Source organism: Mytilus galloprovincialis, chromosome 11 (assembly GCF_965363235.1).
Source record: "Mytilus galloprovincialis chromosome 11, xbMytGall1.hap1.1, whole genome shotgun sequence".
In the NCBI taxonomy this organism is placed as follows: Eukaryota; Metazoa; Mollusca; class Bivalvia; order Mytilida; family Mytilidae; genus Mytilus; species Mytilus galloprovincialis.
Window position 1 is genome coordinate 52,270,068 of NC_134848.1, and position 14,675 is coordinate 52,284,742.

General features: G+C 34.7%; 1 protein-coding gene across 1 annotated transcript; it reads left to right on the plus strand.

The window, feature by feature from the left end:
- The first annotated feature begins 195 nt into the window (after nucleotides 1-195).
- LOC143050805 (uncharacterized) lies at nucleotides 196-14,148 on the plus strand. Its single transcript, XM_076223919.1, has 8 exons — nucleotides 196-1,229; nucleotides 2,017-2,340; nucleotides 2,757-3,890; nucleotides 4,303-4,455; nucleotides 6,614-7,855; nucleotides 9,012-9,065; nucleotides 12,142-12,206; nucleotides 13,929-14,148. The coding sequence occupies exons 1-8, from the start codon at nucleotides 251-253 to the stop codon at nucleotides 14,106-14,108; spliced, it is 4,131 nt and encodes a 1,376-aa protein (XP_076080034.1). The 5' UTR covers nucleotides 196-250; the 3' UTR covers nucleotides 14,109-14,148.
- The last annotated feature ends 527 nt before the right edge of the window (nucleotides 14,149-14,675 follow it).

Genomic DNA, 14,675 nt, shown 5'->3' on the forward strand with positions numbered 1-14,675 from the left:
TAGAAATCTACATTTAATTTTCATTCAATTATTAATGATAATCAACATTCCTAATCATCGTTAGAAGATGTTTTAAAGTTATTATCAAACTAAAAAACAGATATAAGAAACTGAATTTCATATATGTGTCTAATACCTAAAATACGGTTGATGCGACTTTTTAAAAGGTACACAAGGAGATAAAGGAATGTCAGGAACCCAAGGCGACAAAGGCACAATAGGGGACAAAGGTACACAAGGCGACAAAGGTATGACAGGAATGAAGGGTACACAAGGCGATAAAGGAATGACGGGACAAAAAGGAACACAAGGCGATAGAGGTACAAAGGGAATGAAAGGTGAGACTGGCTATAAAGGAATGAAAGGAATGCAGGGAATGAAAGGTGTTAAAGGAATGACTGGCGAAAAAGGGACACAAGGAGACAAAGGAATGACTGGATTGAAAGGGACACAAGGAGACAAGGGAATGACCGGAGTGAAAGGTACTCAAGGAGACAAAGGAATGACTGGCCAAAAAGGAACACAAGGCGATAAAGGTGCAAAGGGAATGAAAGGCGAGACTGGCTACAAAGGAATGAAAGGAATGCAGGGAATGAAAGGTGTCAAAGGAATGAATGGCGACAAAGGAACACAAGGAGACAAGGGAATGACCGGTGAAAAAGGAACACTAGGAGATAAAGGTATGACAGGAACGAAAGGAACACAGGGCGACAAAGGCATGACAGGAATGAAAGGTACACAAGGTGATAAAGGAATGACAGGGGAAAAGGGAACACTTGGCGATCAAGGTGCAAAGGGAATGAAAGGAGAGACAGGCTATAAAGGAATGAAAGGAATGCAGGGAATGAAGGGTGTTAAAGGTATGACTGGCGACAAAGGGACATTAGGAGACAAGGGAATTACTGGTGAAAAAGGAACACAAGGCGATAAAGGTACAAAGGGAATGAAAGGCGAGACAGGCTACAAAGGAATGAAAGGAATGCAGGGAATGAAAGGTGTTAAAGGTATGGCTGGTGAAAAGGGGACACAAGGAGACAAAGGAATGACTGGCAATAAAGGTACACAAGGTGACAAAGGCATTAAGGGAACACAAGGCGACAAAGGATTGACTGGAGAGAAAGGAACTACTGGCGATAAAGGAACAAATGGTGACAAAGGTTCAACAGGAGAAAAGGGAACGCTAGGAGACAAGGGAATGACTGGAAATAAAGGAACGCAAGGAGATAAAGGTAAGTTGAAGACATAATTTTGCTTTATTTAGAAACATACTGAAATATTGCAAAATTTGGCAGAAAAAAAATGTTCGATACAGTCATTAACTTCTAGTTGTTAAGTTCATAGAATTTAAAAGAAAAAGTGTATAGTTATGTTAAATTAGACTATTTACCGGATTTGTAATCACATAAGCAACACGACGGGTGCCAGATGTGGAGCAGGATCTGCTTACCCTTCCGGAGCACCTGAGATCACCCCTAGTTTTTGGTGGGGTTCGTGTTGTTTATTCTTTAGTTTTCTATGTTGTGTCGTGTGTACTATTGTTTTTCTGTTTGTCCTTTTCATTTTTAGCCATGGCGTTGTCAGTTTGTTTTAGATTTATGAGTTTGACTGTCCCTTTGGTATCTTTCGTCCCTCTTTTATGCATTGTTGTTTGTCTTTGTTATTGCACAGATTGATTGTGTGTGGATTCCTTCTGCATAATAAAATTAAATATACATTGAACTTATTTCTCAATTTGTCTATTATATAAAATTAAATATTTGTTCTTCGATATAAAAAGATGTTTCCAGTAAAAGATGTTAAATTCAGACGTGAAAAAGATCGGACATGCCGATAAGATGGCGTACTGTCGAGAACTGATAGTGAATTTCAAAAATCGATTCTGATCTCTTTTTGAAAAGAGAATAAAAGTTTTTTTTATTTATGAACATGTGTTATTTTTTTATATCACTTTTTCATTTTTTGGCGGAGTTTCCCTTTAAAACTTTGATAAATCGTATTATCTAAAAATGCTTTCAGGGGACAAAGGTGAAACTGGAAACAAAGGAACACAAGGTGACAGAGGTACCAAGGGAATGAAGGGAGAGACAGGATACAAAGGAATGAAAGGAATGCAGGGAATGAAAGGAGTCAAAGGAATGACAGGAGAGAAAGGAACACAAGGCGACAAAGGAACTGATGGAGATAAAGGAACACAAGGAGATATAGGAACAAAGGGAATGAAGGGAGAGACGGGATACAAAGGAATGAAGGGAATGCAAGGAATGAAAGGAGTCAAAGGAATGACAGGGTCTAAAGGAACACAAGGCGACAAAGGAACTGATGGAGACAAAGGAACTCAAGGTAAACCCCTTTTTTAAACTGTTTTAATATTTAAATATGTACACATGTCTATATGACTATCATTTTGTTTTCTCGTACTAATTTTTTTACTTTTAGATATTAAATTTACTTGAAATATGAAAAGAAGGAACAACTCGATAGTTTAGATACCATTTGTCGTTCATGGTTTTGTGTTCAATACCAAATTTTCTTTCATATAATATAAAAATTATCCAGTATAATATTTATGCCTATTTCATTAATTGAATTTTATATTCAAAATATGTAATAATGAACGTTGCTAATTAAAGAAGATAAATATGACCTTTAACCTGAACTATCTCCAACAAAAAAAAAGGTTTATTTATTATATTTTGTTGTGATAAAATGTATATAACTTTAAAACATACGCTTGATCAATTAAAATAATTTTGAAGGTGATAAGGGTATGACAGGTGGAAAAGGAACACTTGGGGATAAAGGAATGACAGGAGAGAAAGGCACACAAGGTGACAAAGGAATGACAGGAAACAAGGGAACACTTGGTGACAAAGGTATGACAGGAAACAAAGGAACACTAGGGGATAAAGGAATGCCAGGTACACAAGGTGACAAAGGTGGAAAAGGAGAACAGGGTACACAGGGAGACAAAGGAGTTAAGGGAATGAAAGGAGAGACAGGATATAAAGGAATGAAAGGAATGCAGGGAATGAAAGGTGTCAAAGGTATGACAGGCGAAAAAGGGACATTGGGCGACAAGGGAATGACTGGAGAAAAGGGAACACACGGAGATAAAGGAATGAAAGGAACAGTAGGAGATAAGGGAGCAAAGGGAGAAGTTGGACCAGCTGGTCCCAAAGGAACACAAGGAGATAAAGGTGTCAAGGGCATGAAAGGTGAAACTGGGTATAAGGGAATGAAGGGAATGCAGGGAATGAAAGGTGTCAAAGGAATGAAAGGTCAGAAAGGCACAACCGGTGATAAAGGAACGAATGGAGATAAAGGAATGGCAGGAACACAAGGAGATAAAGGTGCCAAGGGAATGAAAGGTGAAACCGGATATAAGGGAATGAAGGGAATGCAGGGAATGAAGGGTGTCAAAGGAATGAAAGGTCAGAAAGGCACAGCTGGTGATAAAGGAACGAATGGAGATAAAGGAATGACAGGAACACAAGGAGATAAAGGTGTCAAGGGCATGAAAGGTGAAACCGGATATAAGGGAATGAAGGGAATGCAGGGAATGAAAGGAGTCAAAGGAATGGAAGGTCAGAAAGGCACAGACGGTGATAAAGGAGGTAAAGGAACGCAAGGTGATAAAGGAATGACAGGACAGAAAGGAACAACTGGAGACAAAGGAGCAGTGGGAACACAAGGAGACAAAGGAATGACAGGAAACAAGGGAACATCCGGTGACAAGGGAGATAAAGGAACACAAGGAGACAAAGGAATGACAGGAAACAAGGGAACAGTCGGTGACAAGGGAGATAAAGGAACACAAGGAGACAAAGGAATGACAGGATCGAAAGGAATGAAAGGAATGCAAGGAATGAAAGGTGTCAAAGGAATGAAAGGTATGTTTTGTGCAAATACTAGAAGTTTGATATACAGCTGTTAGTCGGTAAAAGAAACAAAAGATATCAGGCCATAATCTTTAACTCCAAACGGGTGTTATGTCCATATATATATAAATCAAATGAGACATGCACGTAAATAAAATCAGTTTGATTGTCAAATTACAGTTAAAGAGCAATCAGACACAAACAAAATACAAATATTAGTTAGGGTATCCATATTTTGCGTTGATTTTTAAATTTTATGAATAGAAATTTTATAAAAAAAGATCTGTTTAGTAAACAAAATAGTTTATTTGTGTTCGGTTAATATATTCACTTGAAATAGGATTATAAAGGAAAATTGTTCAGATAAAAGTGATCAAATTAGTGCTATATCAATACATACACTATACATATCTGAATTCAATAGGCAATAAGGGTCCAGACGGAACACAAGGGGACAAGGGAACACAAGGAGACAAAGGAACAGTAGGAGATAAAGGGATGACTGGGGCAAAGGGCACTCAGGGTGATAAAGGAACGACAGGAGATAAAGGCACACTAGGAGACAAAGGAGCCACAGGTAGTTATAATACATACAATTTGCTCATTGTTGAAGGCCGTACGGAAACATATAGTTGTTAATTTCTTTCTGAGTCACATGGTCTTTTGTTGAGAGTTGTCTCATTGGCAATCATACCACATCTCCTATTTTTATAAATCAATATAAAAGTACAAAATATCTCCAAAGATTACACACAAAGTCGTACATGTATGCTCATACATGTATCTACTCTCACTTCATTTTCACTTCGTATAAACAGTTTGTTTGTTCGTATGCAGCTACATTGTGCCCATTGTTTACATATACGTACAAGTTTTTATTCCTGCGCTCTTTTCGTGTAGCAACTTTTTGTCAATACAAAATACATTTATTAACAGTTATTTTCGAACAAAACGGCTGAATTGTAGATTCAGCATTTTTCAAAAGAAGAATTTGCGTTATTTCAGTGATAACTCAAAAAACGAAATTCACTCGTACTTTAATTTTACCAGTAAAACTTGATTTAGCCAACATATACACATGAGACAACTCTCCATCCAAGTCATAATTTATAAAAGTGATGACCCCATTTCAAATATTTACATTTTCACTCTTCATACAGAAAGAATTAAAATCTGTTCATTTTTTACCAGAATAATTATTTAAAAAACTCTCAATGGTCAAACAAACTTTTGTCCACAGTCAAACGAAAAAAAAACTAAAATTTGACATTTGTCGAAATATTCATTGGGAATACATGTACATGTATTGCCATTTACGGACTTATTGAATTCTAGCAGTTTCTAATTGATTGATTGATTGTTGGTTGCTCTACGCCGCATTAGCACAAAAAGGCTATATCGCGGCGAGAGCTAATTCGATAGTTTCTAATTAAGTCATCGCATAAAAAGACAGAATTATCTAACAAAAACAAATAAACAGCTGCGCCATGAGCGCATGATACGCTCGACGTCTTGTGTGGAAGTTTTATGCAATAATCATCAATAGTTTCTGAGAAAGTTTTAAGCAATAACCATATATTGTTTTTGAGACACGGCGGGACATGTGAAACCCCCAACCCTGTTTTTTTTAAAAAAAAAACTAAATATCAAGAAAATAAAATTTTGAATCAAAACCAAAAAGTATACAGATCTTTAGATTAATATAACAAAGAAGTGTGTAAAGTTTTAAACAATAATCATAAATTATTTTTGAGATACGGCGCGACATGTAAAAAAACCCTCCCCTGTTTAACAAAATACTCAATAACTCAAAAATAAAGTTTTGAATCATCACCAAAAAGTATACAGATCTTTAGATTAATATAACAAAGAAGTGTGTAAAGTTTTAAGCAATAATCATAAATTGTTTTTGAGATACGGCATAACATGTAAAAAAAACTCCCACTTTTTTACAAAATACTCAATAACTCAAAAATGAAATTTTGAATCATCACCAAAAAGTAAACAGATCTTTAGATCAATATAACAAAGACATGTGTAAAGTTTTAAGCAATATTTGTAAATCGTTTTTGAGATATGGTGCGACATGTTAAAAAAACCTCCCCCTTTTTTACAAAATACTCAATAACTCAAAATAAAATTTTGAATCATCACCAAAAAGTATACAGATATTAAGATTAATATAACAAAGAAGTGTTTAAAGTTTTAAGCCATAATCAAGAATCGTTTTTGAGATACGGTGCGACATGTGAAAAAAACAAACCCCTGTTTTAGTTGCAAAGTGCCGTAACTCAAAAAGTTTTAATCTTATTTTCACCAAAAAGTATACAGATCATTTGACCATCATAAGAAACAACTATGTTAAGTTTCATAAAATTTGGATAAGTCGTTCTCAAGTTACGGTGCGACATGTTTACGCCGGACAGACGGACGGACGGACACCGGACATTTGTATACCATAATACGTCCCGTCAAAATTTTGACGGGCGTATAAAAACACATATAAGAATATGATATAACTCACGTTCCATATTTATCTAAGGAATACTACGCCAAGATATTTACATTTGCAAGCTTCATGGAAAAATATGGATTTAAAATCGTAACTTTTTTGAATTCTTGCAATATTTGAAATATTCCGATAAAAAAAAAAATTATAATTTCTAAACCAATATTCGTTAACCTGCCCCTTTACATTACATTTTTAACAAGTTGCCAACAATATTTGATTGTAGGTGAAGGCGGGGCAAAGGGAACACAGGGAGATAAAGGAATGAAAGGAGAGACCGGCTACAAAGGAATGAAAGGAATGCAAGGAATGAAAGGCGTCAAAGGAATGACAGGAGAAAAGGGAACACAAGGTGATAAAGGAATGACAGGACAAAAAGGAACCCAAGGAGACAAGGGAATGACAGGAAATAAGGGAACGTTGGGAGATAAAGGAATGACAGGGAAAAAAGGAACACAAGGCGATAAGGGAATGACAGGAGAGAAAGGAACACTCGGTGACAAAGGAATGAAGGGAACGACTGGGGACAAAGGTGAAACAGGAAACAAAGGAACACAAGGAGATAAGGGAGTTGCAGGTACTCAAGGTGACAAAGGACAGAAGGGAATGGCAGGCTACAAAGGAATGAAAGGAATGCAGGGTATGAAAGGTGTCAAAGGAATGACAGGAGCAAAAGGAACACAAGGAGATAAAGGAATGACAGGACAAAAAGGAACACAAGGAGACAAGGGAATGACAGGTGAAAAGGGAACGTTAGGAGATAAAGGAATGACAGGACCAAAAGGAACACAAGGCGATAAGGGAATGACAGGACAAAAGGGAACACAAGGTGACAAAGGAATGAAAGGAACGACAGGAGACAAAGGTGAAACAGGAAACAAAGGAACACAAGGAGACAAGGGAATGACGGGTACTCAAGGAGACAAAGGAAAGAAGGGAATGGCAGGATACAAAGGAATAAAAGGAATACAAGGTATGAAAGGCGTCAAAGGAATGACAGGAGCAAAAGGAACACAAGGAGATAAAGGAATGACAGGACAAAAAGGAACACAAGGAGACAAGGGAATGACAGGTGAAAAGGGAACGTTAGGAGATAAAGGATTGACAGGGTCAAAAGGAACACAAGGCGATAAGGGAATGACAGGACAAAAGGGAATGAAGGGCTACCAAGGAATAAAAGGAATGCAAGGTATGAAAGGTGTCAAAGGAATGAAAGGAACACAAGGGGACAAAGGAACACAAGGAGACAAAGGAATCAAAGGAATGAAGGGAATGAGGGGCTACCAAGGAATAAAAGGAATGCAAGGTATGAAAGGTGTCAAAGGAATGAAAGGAACACAAGGGGACAAAGGAACACAAGGGGACAAAGGAACACAAGGAGACAAAGGGACACAAGGAGACAAAGGGACACAAGGAGACAAAGGAACTCAAGGAGATAAAGGAGAAACTGGAGATAAAGGAAAAACAGGTAATTATTTTGTTTTTTACATGTGAAGTTGCGATAAACCATAATACAACAGTGTTGTAGCTTAAAGTATGTTAATAGTATTTCTCCAAGTCTTTGAATAATCATTAAAACATTTTAGATTTCTGTTTAGCCTTCTACAAATAAGAAATAAAAATATTTAACACACGATAATTAAGTGACTTTTGTTGTTGTGATCAAGACAAGACAATTATTCTTTAAAACCACTGTTTACACTCATAGGTACAAAGAAAGAAATAATAATACGTAGTATACAAATACGTTGTGCACATGTGAGCAACATATAAGTGATTAAATATTACTTAAGGTGGTACCTAACACTACAGGGAGATAACTCTGTAAAATCGGCTTAACGTTTTAATTACGTTGTGTTGTAAAAGGAATATTAAGCTTCTCAATGATCAAAATTGGTGTTTGTCAAATTGCTATATAACCAGTGTAATTTTTCTGACAAAACGGTTGGTTCAAATTTTTAAAAAATTTTATTTTTTTGTTAAAGTGTTAAAGTAAATACTTTGACAAAATTTTATGAAAATTAAACGAGCCAAATTAATTTTAGTGAAAGTGTTGAGTACCACCTTAAATTATCATCGTTTTCTGACTGTGAATTTATCCGAAGTTTAGAAAAATTACATCGTTTAAGGTCGATGCAAAGAAATTAATTTCAAACAGAATACTTCTTTCGTATCTAAATAAACTGTTTACTTTCAAATATTAGCCTTAATTATTTGGGAAAGTATTTATGTCTTTCAGAAAAACCCGTACGTGCTAATTGTTTTACGTATTGTCTGTCGTTGTGATTACAAATTGTTTGTGCATGTTTTACTTTATTTGGCCTTTTTAACTTTTTTGGATTCGAGCGTCACTGATGAATCTTTTGAAGACGAAACGCGCGTCTGGTGTAAATACAAAATTTAATCCTGGTATATATGATGAGTTTATTTACTATTTAGACACTAATGTATTTAATTCATTATATTATATGTAGATTTAATATTGGTACGAATAAAGTTATTATTAATCATTAAATATTTTCCAGGAAGATTCACGTAGCTTTCGATTTCGTATGTCGATTTCTTATGTAGATTACAGCATTGGTACGAATAAAAAATATTATTAATCATTAATTATTTTTCAGGAATGATTCACGTAGCTTTCGATTTCTTGGGACATTATTTTATGGGACCATTCAGTAAGTACTTGATGACTTTGGATTTATGTTAAAATTGAAATGCACACGAAGTAACTTTGCTAGTCTTATTTATCATTATATAATAAATTTCAATAATTTTATTCAATTTAAGACCCTCATTTAAGATTGTTACAAGTTCGGTTATTTTATCACTTGAAGATACCAAGATTCAAGATTTCAAGATTGTATTCATAACCTCAGACACATACTTGTGTACAAGAGGACAATATATACAAACATATATAACATATAACAAATTGATAATTTCCTTTGAACTTGTACGTTACATATAGACAACTAGCCAGTAAATCTGTTCTTGCTTGGATTCATTACATAGTAACTTTGTATAAACTTTGATCTAAGAGCAGAAACATCAGCATTTTAACAGGTAAACAATATATGAAACGCATCCCCAGTGGCGGGTCCAGAAAACAAATTTGGGGTGGTCCCAAATGAATATTCAATTTAAATGGTATGAAAAAGGTTAAAAAATACCTTCGACATTATGGAAGATCATGAATTTGGACAACACCATGCAATGCACATATTCCTATGTAAAGGAATTTAAAGACATGTAAAACTGATTTTTATTAAAGACTCTATACAATATCTTGCAATCTAAAATAGCACGACATACAACTGTCATCTGAATTAGGCAAGCTGTAAAATAAGTTTAGCTAAAATGTTCCGAATCGGTAAAAATAGTTCTACGTAAAATTGTTCAAAATTTACTAATTTAACAAAGAGTCGTTTATCAGTTCATTCAACATCATCCGTCGCAGGTGTTTCCTTGCAAAGTTATCTGTAATTTGTCTTTATGTTTAGTTCCAAACTGTAGTGCACATGCACCAACGCAAGTCCGTTTAAACGCGATTGTCCCATAGTTGTTCTCAGGTAGGTTTTTAAAAATGATAACTCACTGTTGGATCGCTCACATTCGCAACTCGTCCCCCCCATGGAAGCTATGATTTTTAAGATAACAGAAATATTTGGAAAGTCTGTTTTTCAACATACTTTCAGAGCACCGGCTACAGTTTCTGGTTTTGAAAGCATTGACTCGCAAGTCTTTTGCCACAAACGCAGTTCGGACGGCATTGTAGATCGGTAAATCAGTATGATAAAAGTCTACAAAATGTTTAATTTCATCAAATGTTGCGCTTTGTACAAATGCCGGTACCAACTTCAGTGCTTGAATTGCTGTTGATGTTGGAGGAAGGGTGGGGAAAGGGGGGGGGGGGGCTCAAAGAGATAGATAAACAAATTTAATTCATTCATAATGAATGTTTTTTCAAAATGTACATAAATGAAATTTAAACCGAGACTCCGTTAGTTGGACAATGCAATTATATATGGAAATTTCACTTAAAAATACAAAAAATAATTTGTATTTACCTTTCAAAATAAGAAGCCAACTTCTTCATATTGACGAGCTGTTTTGACAATTTAATTACATGTATGCAAGTGAAACGCATTGATCCGTATTCTATCATTGTGACACCTCCAGGTATCCAGATAATCCACAACTAATTAGTGCGATGAAAGGATTAATCCTACGTGTTAATTTGTTAATCGAAGTTTAGATATATAATATCTGTCCTTGGGTAATAATCGCAATAGATACGGTTCCAAAACAAACTCGAGTTTGAATAAAGAATAGAATTCACCCCTAGATGCATTATGTATCTGCGAGAACCAATGCTGATAGAACTGATTTGTTAATCGCTGTTTAACCATACTTTTTAACCAATCAATATTTACAACTAATTGATCGTTCCATATAAAACGAAGACCTGTATCATCAAATATAGATTGTACATATTGAATCCATTTAAATTTGGTAGGATTAGTTTCATGTAGTTTAATCATAAGTCTTAGAAGGATATTTGACAGTTTGCTCTCTGTTTTAATAGTTCTGCACCAAAATGATGCCATCCTAAGTTTTATAGAGATATCTAACGGAACCCGACCTAATTCCCCGTAAACCAACACCACAGTTAAAGAAAGTTGATCTTTGGTTACCATATCGAACACATGTCTTTATATTTTGATACATACTATAAATAACTGTAAATATTTTCCCAGTTATGTGAGATTTTTGTAACTTTTGCCATAACACTGTTTTTCCAAATAGTGTCCAATGCTCTCTTAAAATCCACAAATGTGCAAAACTATTTTTTGCTTATCGAAAAAAATATAGATAAAATTGAATGCAGCACAAAGATATTATTTGTAGTTGAAAATCGTTTTCTAAATCCAGCCTGAGATTCTGATATAAGTTCAACTTCATCTGAGAAACTATTTAATCTCTCATTTATTATTGATGAAAAAGTCTTTCTTAAACAAGAGTTTAATGTTACACCTCTATAATTTGCAGGGTCTGCTTTGGAACCTTTATTCTTAAAAGTAGGAATCATAATATCAAGAGACCATAACTCTGGAACTATTCCTGTATCTAATACAAAATTTAAAAAGTTAACATACATTGGCATACTATCATATACAGTACATTTTATATATTCATTAATTATTTTGTCACATCCACTAGCTTTATAATTTTTGAAGTTTTTTACACTTTTTAAAATCTCATCTTCGGTTACAGCACCATTCGATACGTTATACAATTCATCTGGTAAATTATGTACATTAAAATTAACTTTTGGTTCCTCAGTATTTGAGTCACATCTATTCATATCTTTGAAATAGTCATAGAGAGCTTCAATAGAAATTTCAGGGTCTACGCCTTTTTTTTTTTATCTGACCCAATACTATTCAAAATATTCCAAAACTTTTTACAATCTGTTTTTTTTTTTGGTCTGGCGTAATTTATTTCCAATATTTCTTTGGTACAGTTCATATGCTTTAGAAATTTCAGTTTTATAGCTTTTGCCTACATTTTTCATATGTTGAAGATATCAGACATATAAAATTTCAGACATCTGTCTTTTAATGTTGTATACTTTTACAAAGATATGATACGATAAAGTCAACATGTATTTATGATACTTGATTATGCCCAAGCTTTATACATGGTACCATCAGGCTAATGTATATTGATATAAATGGATTTTTTCTTCAGAAAAAGCATACGGAACCCATTATGGCATAAAGAAAACTCCTGGATCATACCAAGTATATGCTGGTGTAAGTATACAAAAAATAACGTAGGAACGTACATTGTCAACAAATAGACTTATTTCCTATATAGTCACTATACTAGCTATGATTCATTCTAACATTGGTCAATAAATCCTAACTTGGAATTAAGCTAAATAAAGTGCCATTTTAGGACCTTATCGAACATAATATTAAAAGGCCTAACAAGTGCGTAAAAAATGTGTTAACACATGATTAATCGCGCCTGATGTGTGTTCATAGCCTGGTCGGTTAAAGTCCTTTCTGGGCCTACTTCGGGAGCCGAATGATTAAATAAGAAGTGGCACAGAATTTATATACTAGTACATAGGTATAGGAAGATGTGGTATGAGTGCCAATGAGACAACTCTCCATCCAAATAACAATTTATAAAAGTAAACCATTATTAGTCAAGGTACGGCCTTCAACACGGAGCCTTGGTGGTAGTACATGTATATATCTAGACTTTAAAAGTTATCCTTTAACGGTTGAATTTCAGGTTGCATTATACTTCATATGCATTTCACTCAAATTCAATAATAGAATGCGGTTTTTTTTTAAAACTTTTATGTGCAACCCAATGGATGCAACATGCGCAGCAGAATCGGCTGACCATTTCACGAGCTCAATATTTCACTTAGTTATTTTTACTGGGTTCTTGTAGCTTAAACTCTGGTTTGCTCTCTTATGTATAAGATGTTTACATCAGTTATCATAAAACAGTTACACACATTAGAAGTTATAACATTTTGTAAAGAAAAATAATTTTCTTAGATCAACGGTTATTTGTCCTCATATGTAGTTGACAATACTATACAATTGATATGCACATGTTTGGGACATTGCTACAGCCGATTTCATTGAGTGTGTCGGGAAAGGTAAAATCCTTGGTTAGCTTGCTTGTTAGCTAAACCATGAAGTCATTATTAGGTTAAGTAAACTACCCTCCTTTAAGAGTAGACCAGTCCGACGGACAACCAAACTATCTGTCTGTAGGACTAGACTTCTTCGGAAGGAGGGTAGTATACCTTACATTATAATGAATTCACGGTTCAACTAACAAGTAAGCCAACCAATGATTCTACCTTTCCCTACACACTCAATGCAATCGGCTGTAATAATTTTAGCCTTTTTTTATTTTTATTAAGTATGGACGCTTTTTTAGTTATTTTTTTGGACCTATTCAGATTATATTGCCCGAGAAGGCATGTATATTACGAGTCAGTATATTTGTTCTGCATTGATATTTATACCCAGGAAACGTATTTTGCACTGTCATTAACTGCTATATGTGTTATTCTGTGCGATTACCCAGCATATGTGTTCTATGGTGCACAGATCGACCTGGCAAAAATAATACCTTGCACAATCTTTACCGTTTATTGGTTCTAAGGGCCTTTCTGTAGTAAGCTTTGAACTTATTTGCCGTTTTGAAAACAAAACTCTTTAAGAACATCAATAAAAACGGCTTTCCTTTTGCATGAGGTACGTCTGTTTGTCATTACCCATTGCACTGTATCCGTGCATTCCTTATGCATCTTATGTATTCTCCTTTTTTAGAAGACCAAGATCTATATTTTTTCTACATTATTCTCATTTTTTTGCAGACTATAGTTTATCATTTATTGTTAGTACTTTCAGTTTTTGCAAGGTCAAATATATCATTTATTTTCCCATATTTAGCAGACTGAATTTGGTTATCTATTATATATCATTCTTCCTCTATTGCAGACTGTAAAGAATTACGCTGGAATCCAGACCCAAATCTACAATGCTATCAAAAAAATTACAGCCAAGTCGAGTTACACTTACAAATCACAATACAGCACTTCATCACATACCAGTCCATATAAAAGAACAATATACAGACGGCCAGTGTACAGGAAGACACATTATGCAGGAAAGAAATAAAAATTGACATTTTGACTTAACAGAATGAGGGATAAATAAAAAAAAATGTATTAATCGTACATGGTAAACATTGTAGATTGTATTTTAAAATACGTTTAGGAATAAAGATATAATATTAAACTTTGTTTATTGCTTGTTTGTATAAATAATAAGATGTAGTGTAGTGACAATGAGAATGAGACAAGTGTCCATCAATCCAAGTCACAATGTAAACAGTTAACAATCATAGGTCAAAGTATGGCCTTAAACACGGAGACTTTGCTGACACAGTTAACAATCATAGGTCAAAGTATGGCCGTAAACACGGAGACTTTGCTGACACAGTTAACAATCATAGGTCAAAGTATGGCCTTAAACACGGAGACTTTGCTGACACAGTTAACAATCATAGGTCAAAGTATGGCCGTAAACACGGAGACTTTGCTGACACAGTTAACAATCATAGGTCAAAGTATGGCCTTAAACACGGAGACTTTGCTGACACAGTTAACAATCATAGGTCAAAGTATGGCCTTAAACACGGAGACTTTGCTGACGCCGAATATCAAGTTACACGACGGTTGCCAC

Coding starts and splice junctions, on each gene's coding strand:
- LOC143050805 (XM_076223919.1), top strand. CDS start 251: ATGACAGGAATGAAGGGTACACAAGGCGATAAAGGAATGACGGGACAA. Junction 4,456..6,613: donor AGGAGACAAAGGAGCCACAG/GTAGTTATAATA, acceptor ATTTGATTGTAG/GTGAAGGCGGGGCAAAGGGA. Junction 12,207..13,928: donor CATACCAAGTATATGCTGGT/GTAAGTATACAA, acceptor CCTCTATTGCAG/ACTGTAAAGAATTACGCTGG.